The sequence below is a fragment of the Sceloporus occidentalis genome, unplaced genomic scaffold, assembly GCF_023333645.1.
Source record: "Sceloporus occidentalis isolate IW3139 unplaced genomic scaffold, rSceOcc1.0.p SCAF_19, whole genome shotgun sequence".
NCBI classification, from domain to species: domain Eukaryota; kingdom Metazoa; phylum Chordata; class Lepidosauria; order Squamata; family Phrynosomatidae; genus Sceloporus; species Sceloporus occidentalis.
Genome location: NW_028316999.1, coordinates 9,299,392 through 9,326,079, shown reverse-complemented (window position 1 = coordinate 9,326,079; position 26,688 = coordinate 9,299,392). Strand labels below are relative to the sequence as shown.

The 26,688-nt window shown below is 38.9% G+C and overlaps 2 protein-coding genes across 8 annotated transcripts in view; one reads left to right on the top strand and one right to left on the bottom strand.

The window, feature by feature from the left end:
- The window catches only part of B3GAT2 (beta-1,3-glucuronyltransferase 2), a 52,307-nt gene extending 46,362 nt beyond the window's left edge, over positions 1 to 5,945 (top strand). For all 4 annotated transcript variants that reach the window (XM_089482584.1, XM_089482585.1, XM_089482583.1 and 1 more), the window contains 2 exons: positions 4,353 to 4,501; positions 5,859 to 5,945. In XM_089482584.1, the coding sequence (XP_089338710.1) occupies positions 4,353 to 4,501; positions 5,859 to 5,945 (236 nt within the window). The remainder of the gene's footprint in view (positions 1 to 4,352; positions 4,502 to 5,858) is intronic.
- Positions 5,946 to 7,237: 1,292 nt separating this feature from the next.
- Positions 7,238 to 26,688, bottom strand: part of LOC149302378 (stromal membrane-associated protein 1-like) — a 120,853-nt gene continuing 101,402 nt past the window's right edge. For 3 of the 4 annotated variants that reach the window (XM_089482649.1, XM_089482650.1, XM_089482651.1), the window contains 4 exons: positions 22,043 to 22,170; positions 15,625 to 15,790; positions 14,197 to 14,519; positions 7,238 to 7,375 (listed from right to left, as the gene is read on the bottom strand). In XM_089482649.1, the coding sequence (XP_089338775.1) occupies positions 7,238 to 7,375; positions 14,197 to 14,519; positions 15,625 to 15,790; positions 22,043 to 22,170 (755 nt within the window). Of the gene's footprint in view, positions 7,376 to 14,196; positions 14,520 to 15,624; positions 15,791 to 22,030; positions 22,171 to 26,688 lie in introns of all 4 variants that reach the window. The other variant, XM_089482648.1, reaches the window with a different exon arrangement.

The window sequence follows — 26,688 nt, the reverse complement described above, 5'->3', positions numbered from 1 at the left end:
GTGACAGAGTCTGGAGACGCCGTGGAGAACGTTCTGCTGCCTGCAACATCCTCCAGCATGACCGGTTTGGCGGTGGGTCAGTAATGGCGTGGGGTGGCATTTCTTTGGGGGGCCGCACACCCCTCATGTGCTTGTCAGATGTAGCCTGACTGCCATTAGGTACCGAGATGAGATCCTCAGACCCCTTGTGAGACCATATGCTGGTGCGGTTGGCCCTGGGTTCCTCCTGATGCAAGACAATGCTAGACCTCATGTGGCTGGGGTGTGTCAGCAGTTCCTGCAAGAGGAAGGCATTGATGCTATGGACTGGCCCGCCCGTTCACCAGCCCTGAATCCGATTGAGCACATCTGGGACATCATGTTTCGCTCCATCCACCAATGCCACGTTGCACCACAGACTGTCCAGGAGTTGGCAGATGCTTTAGTCCAGGTCTGGGAGGACATCCCTCAGGAGACCATCCACAACCTCATCAGGAGCATGCCCAGGCGTTGTAGGGAGGTAATACGGGCACGTGGAGGCCACACACACTACTGAGCCTCATTGTGACTTGTTTTAAGGAAATTACATCAAAGTTGGATCAGCCTGTAGTGTGGTTTTCCATTTTGATTTTGAGTGTGACTCCATATCCAGACCTCCATGGGTTGATAAATTTGATTTCCATTGAGGATTTTTGTGTGATTTTGTTGTCAGCACATCCAACTATGTAAAGACGCAAGTATGTCATACGATTAGTTCATTCATTCAGATCTAGGATGTGTAATCTTAGTGTTCCCTTTATTATTTTGAGCAGTGTATATATGTATATGTATATATATATATATATATATATATATATATATACAGCTGAGCTATTTGCTGTGCAGTTGATCTCATTACATGTGATATATTTAATGCCAGTTCTTTTGGTATGCACAATTACTCCTTAGTATAAATTGATGTACAAAATAACCTTAGTTTCTTAATTGTAGCCCCTTTTTTTCCACCTTCTTCAACCCTCTTTCAAGTCCCTTTAACTGTCCTATTTTTCAGTCCACAGGGTGTTATCCTTCTCATCTTTTCTATATCCATTTAAACTTTTTTCCCTTGTCTCCCTTCCGTACTTCTTTGTTTGCTGTCCTTATTCTCTGATGTGTGAACCCATGCAGGGTTCTTATTGTAGAACTACAGTAAATAGGAAGACTACTTTATTTGATATAAAATTTAACTACAAAACCTTAAAAGCCTTGCACAACGTCTCATATCCGTGAGTCCTACATGCACTGGATATGAACTCTGCAGGGAAAGATCTTATTTGCCCATTGTTTATGAACTTATTGAGCTTTTCCTTTTATTGTATTTCTCCAGTGAAAAGTCTAAACATGTTTGCGGCCTTATAAATACAAATCAATAGATGTGCATGCCCTCTAAGGCTCTCCAATAAAAGGCCACGGAAGCCCTCTCAAGACATTTCTGTCCACTCTGGCCCAGGGGAGCATGGCATAGTTTTCACATATATTGACTAAAGAAAAAATAGACAAAGGGCAGATATCCAGAGAGTGGAAGATCACAGGAGCCAAACAGGATTTAAAGGTCTCAGCTGTGTAAGACAAGCAATTTAGGTTTCTCTAGAATAGAAAACCGCTTGCTATGTGCCTGCAGTAGCGATATTATTGGATTCAGGTCTTATGACTTACTTGATATATATAAAGGGTTACTTTTGTATGCTTATCAAATCCAAATCGGAGGCTGGGTATTACCTTATTTTTGGTGATGTTCAACATCTTGCAAGGGGCGTCTGACATTGGCAATGCCACTGCCCTGTTTGGTCTGTGGTCCAGCTGTGAGAGGGGTCCACAGACTATGCAGCTATACAACAAAAAACATGTTGCCATGTAGTCTCTGTAGCTTAGATGTCTTCTGGAAAGTTGCCTTTTAGTTCTAGTATTTTGACCCCTTTATCAAGTAGTGCATATTAACATAAAATTTTAGGGGTTTATTTACTAAAGAGATGTAGGGCCCTCCCCAGCAAGCTTGACAGGCAGGAAAGGCTGAGCTGACCTTGCATAATGTGTAATTCAACAGACAAGACGACTTTGAAGAAATATTATTTAACTTTTACCTATACATAATACAGGGCCAGCCGTCACAGTCCCTTATTTTACTACTTTATATGACTAGTATATATTTGCCTTAGATTGAAGTAAATGTAGATTTATTTATAGTGTGAAAAAGGATCAGCTTCAATTGGGAGTTGCACGCTATAATAGCATTCTTAAGTGATTATGGTTTTGCATCTTGCTGATTTTTTTTTAATTTTTTTTTTTTTTTTTTTATGAGTTCTTATCCGGATCCTGTTCTTCAGACAAGATAAAGGACAAATAACTATTTCTGTAGCATATTCTTTACCTATATGTCAGTACTACGAACCATGCCTGTTTTATTAAAGATACTCTAAGGACTGGCACTGGGCATCATTGATTAGCTGTGTGTAAAGCAACAGTGGCGTGATCTAAATCACCCTTCACATGTGCAGTCTTTTAGTAACCAATACTTTCACGCATTTTTTTTTTCTTTTATTTTTGCACATAATTGTATTGTATTGTATTATTTGCATAAATTGATCGGTTGCTGTGGAGACCAGGTAGCAAGGATGTTTTTTTTACTGCAGCCATTATCTAAGCATAATAGGATACAGAGTGAATCATAGAAAGCTTAAAATCAAGTACTTGAAGGAGGCCAGGAAGAGACAGTAAGAAAAAAAAAAACTTCTCAGCACTTTAGGAAAAAGATAATGTGTAGTTATTAAATAATACATTACATTCCGTTCACTAAAATAGAAATGGATTTATTGTTAATTGGCTGATCCCTTGCTTCCTACTAGCTTGAACATCATCCAGAGAGACAGTTTTATGAAGAATGAGTTTCCAATGCACCCATGTATTATGGAAATATATAAACCATACACAAAGCAAGCATGCCTCTATGCAGAATGCCAGATTTCACTGGGTAACACATGATGGTTGGTGGCTTACACGAGCAATCTAGTCCTATTTCAGGTTGACTATTTAAATGTTCTCATCTCCACTAAACATTCCAACCAGCCATAATTTTCAGCTCTCTCTCACCTCACATTTCACTTTAAGCCCTGTGTGTTCAATTCCTCCATATGTTACTTAAATGGGCTCGATGATGCCCATAATATGCACTTTAAGGCATATGGCCCTTTGAATTTCCAAGGTCTCTATTTTGCAAACAAATGGAATGGTTCTGCAGAATCCCCATTAGTTCCTCTCACTAACCACTAGCTAAATGCAGTGCAGGAGAGGTGTTTGGCCAAACACATTTCAGTGTACATCATATACTCACCTCCAGTACTGGCTTGGTGAAAACCACAGGCAGAAGTCTGTTCAGATCCCGATGCACTTATTGAAGTGAATGTGTTCCAAATGTCAAAACGCAAAGAGAAGGGATGCAGGGCTGCAATTTGCAGATTTTTTTTGTTTAGTAAGAATGCGTTATAAAATATTTAATTTGAATACGCATTGTTCATTAGAGGGGGTATTGGAGCATTAGGCTGTCCCTTTAAATTATCCTTCCTCCCTCAGCTTTAACCCATCTCATTTAAACATTTGCTTTGTTGATTTTGTTTTTCTCTAACCCACTAACGTTCCCTTGCACATTACAACATCTTTCCCTGCCCTATTGTAAATGTTAGCAACTCCTGGCTAGCGACCACTAACTAATCTGAATAAACGGGCTTAAAATCATTTGTTATAACAAGGTTAGATTGAGTTGTGAAATATGCATTTGGTATTGATGCAAATTTTTGTTCTATATTTATGAGAGGCTCCTGATTATTTTATGTGATCTAACATAGGGATCCCTGGTGGATCACCGGACTGGCACAGCCTCTGAAGTATCACTCACTTCAGTATCTGAAGTATCACTCTATGTCCTTGTGAGGCAGAGAACCAAAGTATGTCGCTTCATGATACTCAACAGAAGACACGGGGATAGAGCCTAGTTGAGGATAGAGGCTAATAGGGTTGGTTGAAGAGCGTTACATGAAGGCCTAGGTCAGGGACCCCCATAAATACACCCCTAATGTTTCCATCAAATTTAAGTTTTGCTAATATATCTTTACTAGTTGCAAATCTGTGTTACACCCAAGTCTTGAATTGTTAGTTATTCCAAAACATATGGGATAATAAATGTAATAATACCAACTAGAGAATACAACCTTTCAGGCACTAGAGAAAATACTTGATGCGCGTGGGAAGTGAATGCTGGTGGTGCATAGCAGTATAATTAATCAGGACCTCGGGCAGATATAATATTGAACTATTCTTTTCTATCCCTTTGTTCTTTCAAGGATTCGCTGTGAGTCTTCAAGTGATCCTTTCAAGCCCAAAAGCTGTATTTAAGAGACGAGGTTCCCAGCCGGGAATGCAAGAATCCGATTTTTTGAAACAAATTATAAAAGTAGAGGAACTTGAACCAAAAGCCGACAACTGCACAAAGGTAAAGACATGCACGTAACATCAGAATTTTTATTTTCGATACCTTGTTCATTAATTCATGTAATGCTACATCCAACCTTTATCTCAAGAAGTGACAGCAGGACAAAAACATGAAGATTCAAAATTGCATTAAGTTGTATCATTAAATTGTAACTTCACTAGGGTTATTTAGCTCAGTATACCAGCTTCGTTTGCACCAATAGTTTCATTACACATTTGTATACAATTTAAATGGGGGGAAAGTTGATATTTTAGGTGTTTGCAATGTAAAAATGATACACAGGCTCCTGTAACAAATAAAAAGTGTAAATGAAATAAAATTCAGCAGCCCAAAACATTGATTAAATCAGTTTATGGTTTAGCATCAGGTAAAGAGGAAATCAAAATCTGAGATGTAACAACTTAAAAGTGGAATAGGGTCAGTATTCTCCTGTAAACATTTTTTAAAATGGCTAAAACAAGCCCTTCAGGCTATTGTCTCCTGTGAGGTCAGAAGCCCAGCAGTAAAACTTTCAGAAGATGGATAGCAGATTGGTCACTAGCTGAGAAACTACCCATCATGCCTAGCTAAAGGGAACAGTCTTTTAGAATGTCAGCATCATCTTTTTGGTAGCCAACGTAACACTGGCTATGAAAATGATACTATGGAATTTGCACAGGTATCAGATGTGCCTTGACAAGTTTAGTATGCCGGGGTTTTCACCTAAGCAGGAACCTTGTATTTTAAGCACCAACCTTAATACGTTTTGTTATATTGCTATAAGAATGGAGGCGCCCATCAGTCCTGCTAAGACTTCAAATGGGTGTCCACCAGGAGGCAAAAACATGCTTAGGGAGACATCAACGAAAAGCATGTGAACAACCAATACTTAGGGGCAGCTGAGGAAAGTATGGAAGCCATAGTTTTTGGTATTGGATTTGATATTATGATGTCCCTTTCACCTGCTAAAGAAGACCCATAAAAAAACAAAATAAAACAAAAAGAGGGGAAAAGAAACCCAAAAATCAAAATCTAGCCTAACTTTTGCTGCAGTGGCTTAATCTCAAACGCCCTGAGACACTCAAAGTGTTTAAATCCTTTTAGTCACTGAACTATGTGGTACAAAGCTAGGAAGAAGCATTTATATCCATAAAGATAGAGGACCTTGATGATCCCCCCCCCAAAAAAACCCCTTATTTTCTAGTTTGTGCCCAACCCCCCTTCCACGTTTACAGTACATTTTACAAACAAATTTTAAAAAGGAGTTATAAGATGAACAAAGGCATCACATAAACAATGACACCCCATTTAATAGCAGTGTACTATCTATGCTAGAGTACAATTTCACAGAAAATTGTGTTGTGCAACTTTGTTACAGGTTCTAGTGTGGCATACTCGAACAGAGAAGGTAAACCTTGCGAACGAGCCCAAACATCCTCAGGATACAATTAAAATTGAGGTATGATGATCAAATGCCGTCTTGTGATGTCCACAAAAATGGATACCCTAAGGATCCTCAAGCAGTGGTCACTGGAGGGGTCTATGAAAAGCTGCCATTCGTTGCCCTATATGTTGGCCTTCAATCAATCCTTCAAGTTACTGAAATCCCAAGAACCTCTATGGACTTTCTGCAACTCGTGTGTTATCTTTGTACATGGTCTGCATGAGCCACAATGCTTCATTATCTAATGCCTTATCCATCAGAAGGATAGGATGATGGTAAAGCCCATTTATGTACAGCCCCCCTACCTAATGATTACAGGTTTTCTAACACAATATACAGAACATTCCACTCTTGAAAGTACAGCATACAGCTCAACAATTGCCTTGTCAGTATTAAGTAATAAACTATTGCCCCCAAAGGCTAGCTTAAGTACAAACAATCTGTGGAGTTATCAATTGATCACCGGGGATGAAGGGCATCTCATTAACACTAGGCACCCAATGATGTAAACACAACAGTCATTAACCTGGATGTACTTTATAAGAAAAGTGGGCCACTTGCAACCATTATGTCCCAGGTGCACAATTTCCCACAACGAGAAACTGTAGAAAAGTATATGATCCAAATGTATGACTTCATTCTGGAAACTTTAGATCTTCTCAGATTTCACAGGCAAGTCCCATCCAGGAATAGATTTCATTCAAATGCAGTGCTTTTAGGTTAGCACGATATGACATCACAGATATGAAACAAACATCCAGAAATGGTTACATTAAAAAACAAAAGGTGTTTAGTAATACATTTACAACCTGTTTACTCTATTAAACAGAGTTTCATACCACCACAATATGTTTTCTAGGGTCACAAAATACTTAAAATGAAGCTACAGGGCTAGTATTTTATATTCTTTAGGGTACTACTAACACGACACCCAGTTTCCTTTAATGTAATCATTAGATGCGTTTCCTTTGATTCTGGAGAAGGAATACCCAAACAAGTAGGTCGAGCAGCTTCCTTTAAAACCAGCCATGAAATATGATAATGACTGGACAATTGCCAATGATACGCACATTTAGTGTCTGGGAGGTGGTCAATGCTTTGCTCAAACGCTGGCACTTAAAGGGTTAAAACCACTTTCCACAACAGATTTAAATGAATACAAAAACTAACAAGTCCCGTCCACAAACTTCCTTTTTAAGAGTATCTGAAGAGAAAGCATAATAGTATGTACATGGCTAAAACAAAGGGGCATCATGTGCATCAAAGCAAGGAATGTGAAATGGATTCTCTTGACAAGATCTCGGCGGCCGCTTTCATTTCCACAGCTGTGTGCTTAGAGTCTGACCAGTGGCGTTTCCAGCCCATCCTCCTCCCACCGTGTTAGCTGGCTGACCGAAAGCCATCATGTTGTTTGCTCCATTCAGGTTCATCCCACTCATTTGCTGGTTCATCTGTAAAGCACAAGAGCAACACATTGAGACATAAGCACAACCAGTAGATCCGTGCACACAAGTATATATTGTATCGGCATGCACTTGAAAGCAGCACACCTCCTCCCGGCTTACTGGGTGATGCACACGATTCAGCAGTGTTAAATGCCATTATTATCACTTCTAGTGTACGGCTTGGACCACTAGTGATAAGTGACCATGGGAGTCCACAAAAGAGACTTTTCTTAAAGAAAAAGGACCTTGAGCATGGACAGAAAACATCTCTTAATTTAGCTATGGTAGACTACAGTGGTTGCCAGAATACAGCGCCATTTGGCAGTAGAAGAGGTGGTCAGTTTCTGCCCTTTGGAAAGTATTAATTTAGGAAAAAGCCTTGTGTGTACAATTTCCTAGAAAGCACCTCATCGAAATCTTGTCTCGAAGGGGCTACCGTAAGCACAAGTTTGTTCCCCGCCTCCCGTATTTATGTTAATGTTTGTATGTTCAAATTTCATTGTGAACCTCAACAAATTGTATCTATTTTTCATACTTATGTAATACTTGTGGATGATAGTAAAGATGAACCGATTCCCATTTTGCTTAACTATTTTCATTTGTACTTCCTTGGGGTGAACATACATCTCGATGTTTCTGGAGCGAGATCATACTAGAGATATAGCCTTGGGTTATATACTTAGCTAAGCAGTGGTTTAGTAACAGTGCTTCAGTGAATAGAAATAAAACGCGTGAAGATTGTTCTAAAGACCCATAACCGATGTGGACACGAGGGATACATGCTGCAGTTTCAGAACTCCGCGTGTACAACAGCAACCGGATTTCAATTCATTACATTTATTGAACGACTGAAAACCAGACTGTTGTGTCTGAAGCAAAACAGATTCTTCAATAAAGCAGGTAAAAATCGTAACATTTCCACCATTAAATCCTAAGAGGAGCAGCTACTTGTATGCAGTTTCCAAAGGTGATTTTGTGTATAAGGTAGGGTAAGGGTAATTTCAGAAAATGAGCACATTTGCTGTTGCCGTGATGATGCTATAACATCTAGATATGAATACATGAACGAGGAATAGGGGGGACAACAATACGGCAGTGAACAGGGACAATTTGAATGGATTCATATAAAAATGTTGAGACCAAAAAACCCCAACTGAATGGGTACTGATCAACAGAGCGCTCATGTTTTGAGATTCATACTGCCACCAGAGAGGTGTTTTGCAGAATTTACAGCAACTGATAAAATGCTACAAAACATATCAATAACTCATAACATCTGCACATAAGGAGCTATTTACAACGTTTCAATAACAAACCCATTTTTCATGCGTGTGCGGGAGCCGGCAAATAAATGAGAAAATCCTTCCTCCGGTCCCCAAATAAATGATTTAGTTCTGTTAGCCCTATTTTATATTGCTCAGCTAGCCACACAAAAGGATAATAATGGATTATTGGATTTGCAGCTGAATGAAGGATAAAACCAGCCTCCAGGTATCACAAACTATTTATATTCTTCCTCACACATCAATTTATCTCCATGACCTCAACGTGACGGGTAGAAAATCGGATCATGATCTTAAAGGCAGGTAGTCAAGGGGCCAGAGATGTGATATATGAATCTATATCTCATAACTAGATACACATGTCCCAAAATATAGCCTATTAAAAGGTGAATGGGTGCACCAGGGCAGGCAGCCACTGTTTCAGAAACAGTTATAGAAATGATGTTTGCACAATAGTGAATTGCAACGTGTTTGTGCATTTTACAAGACTTGACAAATCATACCTAGATGTGGACATTAAGCTTTGTTCACCACCTTGGAAGGCAGACTTGGAAGGCAAGGACTAACTGTGGGTTGCTATCCAATATACAGTAATAGCTTACTGCATGTGGTCTTCTAATAATGGTGTTTTGTGAGGACTATAGAACTATTACAAGGAGAAGCATGACAATTTGTTGGTTGGGATAACACTGTTCCGCTCCAATCTTAAACCATAAATAAATGACAATCAATGCATGTGTAGTATCCTCTGAAATACATAAAGCCAAAAATGTGGACCTCTGTAGCACCTGAGGGCCCCATGACTTTGATTAGTGGACTAATATCTCCTAACGGCTTATGTGATCATTTATTACCAGACATGGATCAGGTGGTTGTCACATAACCACCCAATCTTTGGGCTAAACCAGATGAGTGTGCTTCTTTGTTCTATAATAAGCAAATAAGCGACTACCAAATGCTCAATGAGATTCTCAGAAAATAAAAACACTTTAAAATGAAATACTTAAATTAGGATGAGGACAAGCTTGTAGAAGGTCCCCAGCATTAGCTGTTACAGTACCGTATATACAAGAGGGCCATACGCACTGCAACGCCCAGCTACAGTAATCACAAAAAGGTATCCAGTAGATTAAATGAAAATTTTATATATATTTAACATATTTTGAAAAAGACATTATTTTCAAGGTGAAGCAACAGAAAAAGAATTACAAAATACCGACTGAGGCAAACGCCCACTGAAATTCAAAACTGAGGTGGCCATAATGAGCAAACCTGTACAAGTCTGTCCCTCACAGGCATTCTTAAAATCAGTGAATAGCTAGGCCTAAGTACTCATAAAATAATAAATAATACATTTTAAATAATAAAACACTTTGCGGTAAAGAGTTTATTATGACTCCCTTGTATTACTGGAATAGCACATGAGATTTATTAGGGTGTCGGTAAAATGTTTTTTTTTTTTCGTCTTCAGTCATTTCCTACAGACGCTATGATCAGCACACCATGTCAAATAAGCAGAAGATGGAAAAGGCTGGGAAATGTGTTTGATTTTAATGAAATTCATCTCCCTGGTTATAAAGTATTCCCGCAACCCATTTCTGAATTTCCTTCTTCTGGTAGAGATCTGGCACGCGTTGAGTTGCTTCGTGGGGAAATGAGCTTCCACTAAAGTAAATTGGCTGTGTCAGAAGCTGCATTCTTATCTGCAGGAAAGATTATCAGGGTTAGGGCCAGGCCTGAGGTGGTGTCTGAAAGCGCATGAAGGATGGCCAGGTCTAATCTCGCTCCAACTGTGATTGCCACACGAACATTATTTCCAGTCTCTCTCCTAAATAAACAGTACAGCAATTTCTACAAATAAGCAATTTTACAACAGAGAGATAACAGCCACAAATGGGCGATTTGGAACATGCTATTCTTGCTGCCCGGATCACATCTGATTTCTCCGTTTTGTTTTTTTTTTACGCTCGGAAGGTGAAAGGCAATACAATTTCACTTATCTACGATAGAAAAGCTCTAAGTATGATTTATCACTGTTAATGTGCATATAATCTGAACAAGAACCATTCAATTTAGATCACAGAGGCCAGATATTTACTTTTCTATAAATTAATAAGGGGGGGGGGGGGCTGGCAACTTGGATAAAGTCTGGGCATTTTACACAAATGACAATGGATAAACCAGTCATGTTAACATTTGGCTGGTCATGTTTGGAAAGGCTCCCCCTCATTTAATAGTAAACAAGGACAGGAATTCCACTAAGTAAAGACGAAGCCACAATGAATTATTATTTATTAACGGGCAGCTAACCTTGCGTTGAAGACTTGGGTCTCTTTGCAAGGATGCCGAAGGATAGTAAACCTTTGTTATGTTCTCATCGGTTTTAAAAAGATCACGAGAGGGGAGATCAACACCGTCTGTCTTTTAAATTTAGGCGAGGAAAACCAAAAGTCAACTAGGCATTAGAGGGTCAACGATAAAAGCGTTTCAATGTTTCTGATCTTAATTGCAACAAATTAACAGGTATATTTTATTCAGTAGCAATGCACTTGACAAAAGGAAATGTCTCTGCAATCTGAATTATTCATTAGTTTAGATGTAAATTGCCCAATCAGGTGGAAGCTCTTAGCGCTGCTGTATTAAGTGATTATTAAAACACAGAGCTTTTGTAGAATAAAGTAAAACACAGCTGTTGGACAATATTTGAAGTAGTATTAATAAGTAGCGCACTAATAAGGCACATCGAGCTTTTGCTCATTACTCTTGGAGAGAGCTGAACTCCAGACATGATTTGCGAATGCCGAGGAGGAGAATGCAACACTGAGTAAAGAAGAAACTAAAATGATCTTAAAAGTACAAGAACACTTGTGTTAGCGAGAGAGGAGAGATGTCAAGGCATGCTATTACATATATTAAGAACTGCTAGACCTGTAAATACAATGCTACATATAGAAATGTTTTGGATGTTCTGGTAAATAAGGTTCTCACAGGTGTCACACCTGGGTCATAAACACAAGGCTCATGGAATGGGTATTGCGTACACATTATTCCGCTATAGTCCCACACCCAGGAATGAGGGATTCTTGGAATTTAAGTAACTTCTCACAGAGGACCTAATGAGAAGTAAAGGGAACTACTTTATTTGCTTGTTTTGTGCCATTTAAATCTGCCTAAATGCCAACATGTTACTTTTCTTCAATAAAACTCAATTCATTTCTGACCATATTCATTTAAAAGGCCCACTTCTCTCCATATTCACGCCATGCAGATTTGGTTCACGGTTGAAGATGTTTTAAAAAGTAAAAAAACTACAAAAATAAAATAAAAATTGTTTGTTCAGTGCTGCCCAACCCAGTCAAACATTGAAAAATTACACCTAGGTCACCCTCTTTTCATAAACTGCTGCCTGTTGGCTGATTTATTGACAGAATAATTATTTCAAATTAAAGACCAGCAAGCCCCTCCATGAATAAGGTTGTCGATTGCAAGCACAGGTTTCAAAAGCACACTACAGCATTGTTCAGCAGTCAGAATCACTCTTTTTACAGCTAGATATGCAGCCTAGCACAAAACCCAAAACCACATAAGAAAAAGAAAAAACTCTCAACCCCCCCCCCCCCAAGATTCCAATTTTAAATATCTACACAAGAACAGTTCACTAGTACCTGCTTGCCCACTCGCATCACTATCCTCTGCAATCAATTTGACAATCAGCGATGGATATGTGGGCGCCATCATTTGGACACCTGGACAAAAGCTTTACATTTTTGCTGAACAGAGACATTTATTTTCCTTCTCACCTACACACCGCTAGTATGAGCCAAAAACTGATGGCAGCAGCTGGACACTGATTTCTCAGGAAGCTACAACAAAAGGTGTCTTTGAATTGAATTTACAAAAAACATTGGCATGGAATAAAAAGCGTATGCAGAAAATGTGTTCGTGCGGTTTAGGAAATATTTGAAATGACTGTACTAGAAAGCGCCCATTCCAAATGCGACCTAATATATGATAACTCAGAATTTTCATTATCAAGGGATTATTTCATTTTCGCTGAAATCTGCTAGAACATGATTTTCCCTCTCAATGAAGGATTATCTTGTTAGGTACTATCATGATACAAGAAAAGATGTAAAGCATAAATTGTGTTTTGTTAAAGTTGTTTTTTTTCTTTCAGAAAAGGTGTATTATGTTTAATACCATCGCAAAATATTTTTTTTATGTCTTTTTTGTTGTTAGGCCAAAATATACAAAATCAACTAGTCATATTAACAATTTTTTCCTTTTCACATATATAATATATATATATACACACACACACGAGAAAAGGAGAGTATTTCTTTAAAAGGCAAATAATGGGAGAAAAAAAATGGAAAGATGTAATTTTCACTTCTGCAGCTATAAAGGCCTTGAGTGAAATAATGGCAGATTAAAAAATCTGGGAATGCTAAAAGCATTTGCATGTGGGCAGCATTTAAAACTAATTAAAAGTTTGCAATCACCAGCTGCTCACTGCTAATTAGGCTTCACGTTTGTGTCTTAGAAAGAAAAAATGACAGCAATCCAGCCCAAGACTATCAAATTTGTGCCCGCAATATGACATGAATCCTCTTCTAAACACAGACATAACACCATTTAAATAAGAGATCACTCTGGTTGCACACAGAAAATAAGAATGGAGACAAAGTTCACCTTTCAAATAAATCTGTTTTCTAACCTAAACTAATTATATCGGTTACCTTCATTCTACAAAAAAATATGGAACCCCAAAACAGCCTTTTTTTAATTGGTTATTATGATCCAAAATAAATTGATGTTTTGACATAGAAATGTACCGTATTGGCTCGAATATAGGCCGCACTCCCCCCCCCCCACTTTAAGTCTTTAAAGTGGGGGTGCGGCCTATATTCGGGGCCTAGCTCCCGACGCCCGGGACATGCAGTCCCAGGCGCCTGGCAGGCAGCAGGGTTAGGATACAGATCCCCCGCAGCGGTGCAGGGGACCTGCATCCTACTCTCCGATACGCTCAGACAGCCTCCCCTGCCGGCACTTCCCACGGGGGGGGGGGGGGGGGGTTCGGCACGGGAGGTTGTCTAAGCACATCAGGCGGACGGTCACCGGCTGCGGAGGTTGCTTACCCGCATCGCCGCAGCCGGTGAGCGTCCGCACGATGCGTTTTACCTCTGCCCCCAAGACTTACCAGAGCAGACTCCCGGGTGTCTTGCGGGGCCGGCGGGGACATCTACACAATACGCGTATACGACTTCCGGTGCCGGCACATCTGCTGATGTTTTTCTTTAAAAAAGCACCAAACTTTTAGGGTGCGGCCTATATACGGGGGCGGCCTATATCCGAGCCAATACGGTATTTATACAGCTTTGACTCTGAAGGTTATATGTAATCTTTCCTGTGGGTCAACTCTTGGAGGCTAGACCTTGCAAACAGCTCAGGTTTATGTCGACTGTGGAAGCTTATGCTGGTCATTATCCACAGAGCAGTGTGCTCTTTACAAGTCTGAAAACACAAGACATCAAAAAAAGTTACCTGAGAAAGATTCCAGGGTGATTGCTGGCTTTGCTGCATGCCAAATTTGTTAGGCGGTGTTACCATGCTTCCTACCATTCCCGCTTGATGCCCCATCATATTTGGAGACATTCCCATAATGCCAGCTTGTGGGTTTCCTACAAAGCCATTGGGAATTCCCATGCCCACCATCATGCCTGCATTTTGCCCCATGCCTGGAACTGGTTGTCCCATCATATTTCCCATTATCCCACCACTGACAGGTACACCCATGGGTGGGAATGACTGGAAATTTGCTGCTGGCTGGCTGGAGTACGGCATTGGAGAGGAACCCATGAACATTCCTATACGAGACAGAAAAAAATGGAAAAGTTTGTTCCTACTCAGCCTCATTTAAATTGCAAATGCTATTTTACATACTTAGGTGGAAATATGTCACAAACCATTTATAACAAAAAAAAGTTCTTGAAGTAACCAGTTAGAACAAATTCACACATCACTAGCATATTCTTATAATTGAGCATTCCCTTGATCTCATAAAAAGCTTGGAGAATAATATTAAAATTACCTTTTTCAACAGAATAATATGTTAACGCATTAAAGACTAATACTACCAGAAAAAAAAAAAAAAATAAAACTGGCACAATTCAGATATTTTAGAGTTTTTGGTGGAGAAACAGGACGCGTTTATACATCTGCTGACCATGAAGGAACATGCATCTACGGGGGTCATGTGCGGCCATAGCCCAATAACAGTCTTCCTGCCATGTTTCACTGCTAAAGTATAGAAGCACAGGCTGTGGTTGTAGGGGTTCTAGCATGCTAAGAACTATATGGTCTTCGCTGTTGTACAAGGGAATAAATGCAATAGCCACGAGTGGCTTTACAATGTCTTAACCATTTAACTGCCAGATAAGTGTGTAAATGATTGATCAGATGAACCATTTTGTGATTTTAGAAAGTTTTAGCCTTAAAGACTGCTTTGCTTAAGCTCATGGGACTTAATACAGCAATGTATCTTGGCCTTGGCTGACTCTGGTAGGGATCTGGTTTTGCAAGGTTTGCATAATTGCTTTTTAAAGATTATTAAGCAAGCTTAAATGTAAAAGATTTTGATTACTTTTTAAAAAAAATTATTTTAAATGTACCACATTTCCTATGTACAATGCACTAGAACAAACAGATTTTTGTATGCACCCTTTAAGCTGCAAATTCTCCCTGGAATAATGTACTGTATTTTGCCGCGATACCCACAATTATGGGTAGGAACCAAATATAAAAGGTTATTTTATAGGCCTTTTGTACTTTCCCCACCATGGTGTTCCCTGTATCTCTTAGATTCTTAAAGAACGCCATTCTGCTGTGCTGCTCCTCATTAATCCTAGGTCTTATTGTGCAGCTAAGGTATCAAAAGCATACATTCCACATATCTACTTGAAAACTAATTACCTGGAGGGTTTTGTTGTGACATATTTGTAGTACCATAAAGTGACAATATCGAGTCTTTTGACAATGGCTTCTTCGGAGTATCTTCAGATTTTGTCGTCTGATCAGTAAATAGGTCAAGATCTCCAGTTGAAGATACGGTAGTAGCAGCAGAATTGGTGGAAGTGACCTTTAAAACAAGACATAATATAAATTATCACTCCAACAACATAGGCACAGCAGTACATAAATGCAATTTTGTACACCTATAGATATACATCTATAAAAAAGGGTTGCATAAAAAAAAAAAAAATAAGTCACTCGACCATTTGGAACACTGAAATATTTAAACTTCATTTCATTCTGGATTCACTTAATACAGGCATAATTTGAATATGCTACATTTTTTTTCTGTTCGCTCTTGATTAGGCTTGATTATTTAGTGGCCATCATACTAGGGATGGATGGCTAATAGGACACAACGCTAGTATAAGGATCCCATTAAGGCACACTGCACGAAAGATTGCAGAATTGTGCTGTAAATATAGGACAGGCAGTGTTGTTTTTTGAAGATGTAGCAAGAGTAACATCTGCATGTAAGAGAAAAGGGTTAGCTTCTCAGCCAATTATATGGCAAATATGAGAAAATGGAAGTAACATCTGTAATTTTATATTCTACGAGGATTTTATATCTCATGAAGATAAGTACTGTAACAGATGAAACTCATTGAAATATAAACCTATAATAACTTCTTAACATCCACCAGCTTGCATTACACACACACACACATATATATATATATATATATATATATATATATATATATATATATATATATATACATATAATATATAAATCTTAACCCCTTAACGACAATCCACGTACATGTACGGGGTTGCCGTGCAACATGTTAACCACAATGCCCGTACATGTACGGGCTGCCGTTAAATAGCTGCATCGCGATCGGCGGCTTTGCAGCATCCACGGAAGCCTCACAAGTGAGGCTGACCGTGGATCAGGGGAGGAGAGCTCTCCCTGGAAGAAAAATGGCCACCGCACCGATCATCAAAGATCGCGGTGGCGCCCGGCTAAAACAGCTTAGGAAGCAATCGGAATCGATATCGAGGCATGTCAGTAACACTACCACCCCCCCCACACCCCGATAGCCTTGTGATTGCTCCGAAGAGCAACCACAAGTGCCATCCTGTAAATTACGTTGCAGTCTATCCAGACCCTCTTGAGAACTCTCGAGCTCCTCCTGCTTTCCTGTGAGTTCCTCGTGCAGCAGTCGGTGTCTTATGTACAGCACAGCGGCAAAGTGACCCCATACTGCTGGCAGCTAGCCAGGTTTCAGCATGTATTGGCTGACTTGGAATGATAGGAGTGTGATTGCTAACAGCAATAGCAGTCCTATCATGCCCAGGCTCCTGCATTTACTGGTTTCCTGGGCATGATAGGAGTGTGATTGCTGTTAGCAATTATATATAAATATTGTTAGTGTTTTATTGTCCAATTTTGGTGTGATAACCCCACACTTTTTTTTTTTTTTTTTAAAGTAACACACCAAAAAACACACCAAAAACAATATCAATTTATATATGATTGTTAACACAGCAATCATACTCCTATCATGATCAGGCAACCAATACATGCTGGAATCTGTGTGTGCTGTTATATATATATATAATATATATATATATATTGTTATTTAATTTGTTTGTACAATTTTGGTGTGTTACTTTTATTGTAAGTGTGTTTTTTTAATTTTATTTTAGTTTTAAAGATGGGGGGGCATTTTCTGTTTCGGTCCAGAATTTTAATTTTGGTGCATCCCTAGAATAAATAGAGCTATTTAATTTTTACATAGACAGAGATAAAACACCCTTCCGAATTTGTAGTCAGGTCAGAGGACAATACTTTCTAGGCCCAGAAACCAGTGAGACGCATTGTAAGGGATTTTGTGTCATTTACTTTATTTCAATCCGCACGTCTTAAAAGCCGTTTTTCCTCTCAGTGAAAAATGAATGTGGCCCCCAAACATATACATTTCTGATGAAGTGGCCCACTGCAGGAAAAACTTGGACACCCCTGTTTAAAACATTCACACTCTGGTTTGGAAAAATTATGTAAACACTCTAGGCTAATCACATCACCAAAAGCTAATTGGCGTTAGGAATTGGCCAACAGTTTAATCAATGACACCGGATTGAAGGTGTGTTTTGGATCTACTTTGACATAAAAAAAAAAAAAACATTCTGAGTTTGCTACTCTCAAAAAGCATCTGCTGATGTCAACCATGCCTCACCAAAAAAACAAAACACTCAGAAGACCTACAATAGAATTGTTGATTTACATAAAGCTGGAAAGGGTTACAAAGTAATCTCAGTGTTAACATATGCATCAGTCCACAGTTAAATTATTTGTAAAGGGAGATGACTGTGTATATTGTATACTGTGGATATTCTCCCTAGAAGTGGCTGGCCAGCCAAGATCCCACAACACAGAATGCTCAACAAGAACCTTACAGCAACTGCTAAAAGCTTGAGGGAATCATTGGGACTGGTTAACATCTCTGTTCATGAGTCTACCATATGCAAAACATTGAACTGGCATAGAGTCATCAATGAGAAAGCTTCAGCACTCAAATTTAACATTGCCGTTTGTCTGAAGTTTGCCCAAAATCACCAACACTCTACAACTTTACTTGGGAAATGTTAGTGGACTGATGAAACGGAGGTTGAATTGTTAGGGAAGAACATGTAGCACTATGTATGGTGTAAAAAGGGCACCAAACTTCAACCCAATGGTCAAGTATGAACAAGGGAGCATTATGATTTTGGGCTGCTTTGCTGCCTGGACAGCTTGAGATCATGGAGGGCACAATTAATTCCCAAGCTTATCAAAGTATAAAGCATAATGTCAGGCTGTCTGTCAGCTGAAGATCAGTGGAAGTTGTGTAATGTAGCAGGACAATAATCCTACGCATCAAAGTCTACTATAGAATGGTTTCAGAAAATTGGCCTTTTGGTCCAGAGCCCAGATCTTAACCCATAAAGAAGATGCGGAATGACCTCAAGAGAGCCGTTCACACCAGACATCCTAGAAATATGGTTGAGCTTAAGCAGTTGTGTAGGGGAAAAATGGTCTAAAATGCAGTTGTGGAAGCAATTGTTTGAGTTTACTGCAGCCAAAAGGAGGTTCAACTAATTTTTAAATCCAAGGGTTCACTTTTCTTATCACTGTGAATGTTTTATGGATGTGTTCCAGAAAGACATGAAATATTATCATATCCTGTTAGCTTAAGCACACTGTTTGTCCATAAATGATCTCATTTTTTTGAACTAATGCCGTAAAACGGGTAACTCTAAACTTATCCAATTAAAATGTACAAAAAAAAAAAAATCCTCTTTTTGTTTTTAAAGTGCTACACTATTTGTCAATCAATTTATTTCCATTGAAATAATCCAGAAAGTGTTCTGAAATAATTCACTGGTTCAAACAGCTCTGCTTAATTGATATGTGCTTGAGTTATCTGAAGCACAAGTTAAACTCGTAGACAAGTTTTATACAGCTGCTAAAATTATTAATATGCATACATCCTGAAAGCTACATTCAGAGCATTTTCCCTACATAAGAGAATTTTGTTCCCAGTGTATTAATCACAGCTGCATGACATCATCCTCTGAAAACCTTATCCAGAAAAGGCAAATCCCTGCTTTCGAAGAACAACCAACAGGAACAGGTTTGCTATACTTCCATTCTGGGGCCATTTACTACTCCATTACACACATGGACCTCATGATGCATAAAGATCTCCAGCTACAAGAGGATAGTGATTTTAGGAAAGTAATGTGAAGATGTGGTTGAAAACAAAGGCAGGTAAAAAAACGGAGGGAGAGGATAAATAAAAATAAGATGTTTACTGCCCTGGGAGGAGAAAGGCCTCATAAACCGTATGTCTAGCCTTTGAAAATGCCATGCAGCGGTTCTCTGCACCCCGTCAACAATACTTTCCCAGATCAGTTTGTGACCTCCACTGAGGGCAAAAGCTACCTGAGCTTCTTGCATTCAAAGATCTCCAACGTACTTCCACTGGAGCGACCTGGCAAAATCTTACCTTTAAATACGTCAAGTAAGCTTTTAAACTACAAAGTCTATCACTAGACATCAAATACACACACTCCCATGTTGCTTTAGCTTTATTTGGCTTGGCATTTTGCCCAAACTGTATTATCAGCAAAGACATGTAGGTGTTTGAAACAATGTATCTTGTGCATGTTTACAAGACAAACAAGATCCTGTGTCTGGCTATAAGGTTGCTGTGCCCTCTTTAAATCTTAGTATAAAAGACACAAACATACAAGCATTCACGACTGCATCACTTTACACTGTATGTACCTTATCAAAAGAAAGGGGTTCTGAATGCCTGACAGTATCACTGTTAACCAATATTGTTATTTGATTACACAAATTGGATTAAATGGGAAGGAGCTAAAGCTTCCCGTCTACCACACATGTTTAGCATGTTCTCTAAAAAGTTTAATTCTCTGGACCTCTAGAAGGTGTTCTGTTACAAACATATGGTCCTCAGACCGAGAATCACTAGGCAGGATACATCGCCTGACAACGCACATGTCGGAAAATGGGGACGGCTACCTGTAATTTAATACATTAAGTGGGAAAATACATCTTAATCAAATTACAGAGAAGAGGATGCCCACTGATGCAGATAGAGCAGTGCAATAATTACTTTGCGTCGCCCGGATACATATGTTCCTAACACGTCTTTACCGGGAAAGCAGGGTTTATAGCCAGAGGTCTGTGACAGTTTAATTGCAAGTCTTCTTATCACCTTTGCATGAACAGTGTATGCATTAAATGGCCGGGATCTGCTTCTCAATCAGGTATTAATCCAGAATTAGCAAGCAGAGGCCCGTCCTAAACCAGCATTACTGATACTTATGCCGCCTTACAAACGGCACACATCAGAACCAACAACATGTAAACACGACGCTCATACGGCTTTCGGCACCAGCAGGAGGAGATTTAATGTTTTTTTTATGCCATAAAAATGGTAATCAAGGCAGGAGAATCGAGAGCAGATGATATTTCAAAACTGGTGACCCCTGAATTGATGCAAGAATGGTTTGGAGGTATGAGTCAAGGCGCTTCCAAATACCTATTTAGATTTTGGACTAATAGACACCAGCTCTAAAAAAAAAAAAACAAATAATAAAAAAAAAAACGTGACATTTGCAGGGTTACAACGTGGACATATGGGAAGTCTTGCTCGCAGGCAGATTCAACATTTACTGCTCAGTTTGCGATTAGCAGCAAATCGAGACAATTTGCAAGACGAACGATTCCGCAGGAAGCAAATGGGACCGTAACGCACAAGTCTACATATGTTTATTTAACCCTTCCTGTACAGACAGCATGTAATTATCAAACAAGGGCTTGATTGTGAATGGATGCCCTAAATCACTAAGAAGTGCGTAGACTAATAGGTCAGGAAACAACAGGCTACAGAGACCTAGAGGGAATTGGGCAAGTAGGTGCCCAATTGAATACAAAAACAACATCTTTTAAAGGGCCACAGGCAGCTTACGTTATTTTACGGAGCTAATCTTATGATTTACTTTGTCTTCTTGATTCATGAATATTTTATAAACGTTTTGGCTGCATAGAGGATTTTGCTATTAAGATGCTTAACGAGTAATATTTATTTCATTTCAGTAAAACACTGCCAAATAACAGACACTTCTTGCACGTGCAAGAAAATATATGCTGCAGATACATTCCAAAGCTATGCAAAAGTACAATGTTTTACCCTTTCTTCCCAAACTGTTAATCTGTCATCAGTATATACACAAGGAAGGCAGACACCCTCAAGCAAATAATTCCGTGTTTGAGAATGCTGGTAGACCCGTGCACATTTCTATTACCCTCTGGTGGTGTATCTCATGAAGAGGTGATGAAACGAGGGTGCCAATGGATAGGTGTTATGTGCTTCTACAAATCAGACCAGGAGGACACAATAAAGCTAAAAATCACATCAAAGACTTGACTGCTTAAGGGCAAAACTATGCATTAGCATCACATACATCTAATCTAAAAATGCATATCCTCAGCAAACCTATTATATAGAAAGGGAAACAAATGAGCCAAAACCAAAAGAAACTGAATGACATAGAACGTTTGTCATCAAAATTGTTGTAGGCAAGTTTAAACATGTGTTCTTGTCATGTTGGGAGAGAGAGGGATCATACTATGCAGTTAATGTAAAATTAAATTTGGTTAAGAAAATCTAAAGAATGCTTGTTTAAGAACATAGGAAAGGATAATCGGTCTAGTTACTGGCATGGCCCAGTGCACCTATATCTACTTTACATCCAGTTGATGACTCAAATTGAACAGCAAATGAACCACAAATATTTTTACCTGCACTGGAGGTGCTGCAGAAGCTGGAAGAGGGTTGGAGATCATTGGGCCAAATATGTCCAGGTCATCATTTAAGGTTCCTGCATTAGATGTGCTCCCATTAGCAACAGGCACTTCAGCAGGGGCATCTGCAGAAACAAAAAAATACAATACTTTTTCAACTAAAACCCAAAATGGCATGCATACCATAACGACGCAAGTTTGCAGAATGATCAACCTTTATGGAATTCCGGATATTGCATAAATGTGCCACTGAGTGCAGTATGTGCTTTGTCCCTGTGCTCTACCTCTTAGGGACGGCAGACAATGTTTTTCGAGGCAGGACATCGTACCTTGTGATCAACATGAACTAGCGCTAAAATTATGTCACTGTTACCAAGTTATCTTGGAATCTGCCCAACAGAAACATCTTAGAATTTAGAACTCCAGCTATAAAAGCCAGATACATGCAACATTTTGAATTCTTTTTCCATGTTTTAAAGAGCATACGCACATGTATTTATTTATTTATTTATTTATTTTTACAAAAAACTTTCCCTTTTGTGGCCATTTCTTTCTTTGCATCTTCAAACATTCAGCTTCTAGAATGTGACTAGATACTAAATATGTAGCATTTAATAGGATTGTATCATTCAAGCAAACATTGGGATTTTTGTTTAGACACCGTTGCTTAATAAAGGCATACAGGGCACAGTTATATAAAAACAAAACAAAACAAGAAAAAAGAGGTGGGAGAACATATTCATGAGTATCAATAGAACATAGAAAATAAATAATTTCAACATACAAATAAAACATAAGTAAAGTGCACTGATGTTTAGATGCTGCCGTGCCGAGAGAAGAGGTTTGAGTCCAAGGTAGAAGTTGTTTGTACACATAGCTGAGAGGTAAAACAATGTTAACCCCTTAAGGACCGGGCTCATTTTTCGTTTTGTACCCTGTGGGACCGAGGCTGTTTTGACTCTTTTGTGGTGCTTGTGTTCAGCTGTAATTTTCTCCTCACCCATTTAGTGTACCCACATAAGTTATATATTGTTTTTTTCAGGACAAGATGGGCTTTCTTCAGATACCATTATTTGGATCATATCTTATTTACTATAAAAAAAAAAATGCTGAAAAATTGAAAAAAAACACATTTTATGACTTATTTGAAAAATCTTTTACTCGCCTAAAAAAGCAAGTTAAAAAACTAGCTAAATAGTGTCCCGAGTTTAGAAATACCCAATGTTTTTTTGCTGTTTTTTGTAAGTTATAGGGCAATAAGTACAAGCAGCGTTTTATGATTTCCAAATCTTTTTTTAACAAATCTGGTCAGTCTGCCTCCATCTCTTTGGAATATCTTTGAAGCCGGTTAACTCAATTTAACCCATTCAAACCATATATTTTTGAAAAGTAGACACCCCAGGGTATTCCAAATGCTGTTATTTTAACCCTTTCCATGCACCAATTATAGAACTACAATTTGTCAAACTTTGTAATAGTAATTTTTTTTTCACACAAATTGTACTTTAGTTATAGATATGCAGGTCCTGGTATATGTCACTGTCAAACAACACCCCAATGTGTGTTCAGGAACATCTCCTGAGTGCAGTGATACCCGACGGGTTTGTCGGGTTGTTTGAGATTTAAAATGCCACATTTGGGAAGTGCGCTTTTTTTCTCCATTTTGGTCAGTCTGTACCTATGCCCTATCTTTGAGCTCGGCCACTCCAATTTACCCCATCAGCCATTTTTTTTTATATATATATTAGACACCCCTTGGGTATTTGAAGTGCTTTTATTTTAACTCTTTGTTGAGATTTTTGAGAACTTTTAGCACTTGCTCAAAATAATAAACTTTATTTTTTTATTTTATTTTATTTTTTTAATACTTTTTTTTATATATATATTTTTATTATTTTTTTTACACATTTTGCTGGTACTGGATGGTTCATCAAGTGACATAACTGTTTAATTATTTTTAAATGTTAGCACATTTATATTTTTTTTTTGAATATTTTACCAATCACAGTGATTAGAAAGCTGGGTTCCATTGACTTGCTTGGTTGAATGCAGTACCTGTATTCAACCTGCAAGTGGAGCCAGAGTTCTCTAGAGGGTCTGGAGACCGTCTAGCGAACTCTTTCTTCTTTATTGTTTTTTTTCCCGGGCCGCCGCCATCTTGCTGATGGCGAAGATCACCGGCAGCTGCGGCTGTGACCGCTCTCCGGAGCGGTCACAGCCCATCCAAAAGGTAAGTGTTTGGTGTCGCTGGATGCCTCCTGATCGAGGCATTCCAGCGACACCATTTAAGTTTAGGGGGCTGTTGACGCCCCGGGGAGGGGCCAGACATGGCCCCCGATGCCAATCTCGGCGTTACTGAATGCCTCGACATCGAGGCATTACAGTAACGCCGTTTAAGCGAAGAAAGTGATCGTTGATCACTTTCTAAGCTTATTTATTTTTTTGACGGTTCAAGACCATCAAAGGTCATTTAGTGACCTTCTTGTCATGACGGTCCTAAACCGGCAAAGGTTGCGAAGGGGTTAAACTACCGGGTTTAAGAAGTTTATAGAACATTTTTTATACATAAATTAAAGGTCAAAGTTTGAAATGTGTAAACACCATGGAAGCCAACAAGTCCTCCCACAAGAAGCACTTTGTGAATGGACCAAAAGCTTTAGGTGATGTATTAGGAACATTCTGGCGCAAAGGGTTGGTTGGCTGGCAACGGCATGGTAATAGTTGTGCTCTTGGACAGAGTGCATTTAGAAGGTATACATCTACAGAGGTCATCTAAATCACAATAAGTAATGAAAACATACAGCCGGACGACAAAACATAATGGCTTAACTATGCAGCTGCAGATAAAAGGAGTCTGGTACTGGGAATTTCAGATGTATAATTCACGCAGACTATCGATGTCTAGATCAAATCTAGTGGAAACAGCGTCTATTGTTACACGGAATAATCAATTGAAAACATTCTTCAAATTTATAGGGAAGTATTTTGTTAGATGGACAGTGTGACAATGGATATTGGCAGATATAGGTTCCCACATAAATTAACAGAAAATAAAAATCCAAAGGACTTATGCCAGGAGGCTCCAAAAAGGTAGAGATAAATATAGATATATACATATAGCCACACAGATCATGGATAACAGGGCACAACACATTCAATGTTATGGTCTAGTAGAGTGTCAAACAATACTGGCAGGGAAAAGGGAACTGTCTCTTACCAGGTCAAGAGTCTGCTAAGAAGAAGCCAAAGCACCTTTGACCGGTTATGTATCATTTAAGTAAAGTCAACTTAGCTGCATCTTAAGCTGCATGGACAGTTTCCCAAGATTGTATCTTGTACATAACAAAAAAATAAAATAAAAAATGTTTTGGTCTCCGCATACTTTATAACTATGGCAGCAACAAGGTAAAAAGATTACCATGGAGCAGACTGTAAACTATAATTATTGTTCTGAGCTCTAGCCTCTGGCCATGTAGACAGGACGGAAGGGATTTTCATTTTGCAGACGTTTCGGAGAGAGAGAAAAACATTGTCATTATATTGGTGTCAATGTTTTCTCTTTTTTTGACCATGAAGTTTGCTTTCAGAGGGAGGCAGGACCTGCCCTGCTGGGGTTACAGATTGAAGGACTCCGAGTGGAATACAAAGAGCGGGAGAGAACAGCTAAAAGATACCTGAGCCAACAAAAAAACAGCAATAAATTCACATAATAGCATCATCTCGACACAAACACACACAGATCAACAGCTTCGGATTTTTTATTATTATTATTGGACTTTCAGGAGAATATCATGCCGAACAGAATATTGCTTATTTTATGATCGGAGAAAGGAGAAATATTCTTTGATGGGACATGGGATACGATATTATTGAGTATGTGATCATTACAATCAGACGTTCATGCTCGCCCAAGTCATTACACTGATAAAAAGAAAAGTTATATATTAGCAGTGCTTTTTTTTGTTGTAGGTTTTTTTTAAATCCTCTTTACTTCAAGAAAAATACGGGACTATGCAAAGCTCAAATTTTACTTGGAACTTAAGCAATGATACAGTTATCAATACCCTCTGCTGGAAAAGGGGAGATCAGGCAATCCGTGACAGAAATGTCCTATGAGGTCATAACTCCACTCATGTTACATGTGAGGACTGTAAAGTCATCATGCTCAAGGTGTTGCACACATGCCAAATGGGCAGTATTGGGGAGAGCTATGTGGGTGAAACACAATACATATTTACACATTAAACTTGACAAGGGGAAAAAAAAGGAATAGAACATTTTCAACCAGGGCATTCTCTCCCAAAGTCAGTGCAATAAACTGCATATTTGGAGCACTTAATAGCTTCAACAATCCACGGCTTTGATTCAAGAGAAAGCCTTGCCTTTTGTTTTTATCGGGTCAGTGGAGCAAGTTTTGTTTGCATCACACTATGTCTCAATGTAATTACACAGCAGCTGAAAGTAGGAGCGAGCCAAGTATCATCCTGTTGTGCCATCTACATGGCAGCTGCTAAACAGCACAGGGTGCCAGGGTCATCCGTAGAGCTCCGGGAGGCTGGAGATATAGATATATGTATATAATAAACAAATATAAAAAGGTCCTGCTCCTTTGAACTAAGAATTTGGAATTTGTAGCATGTACC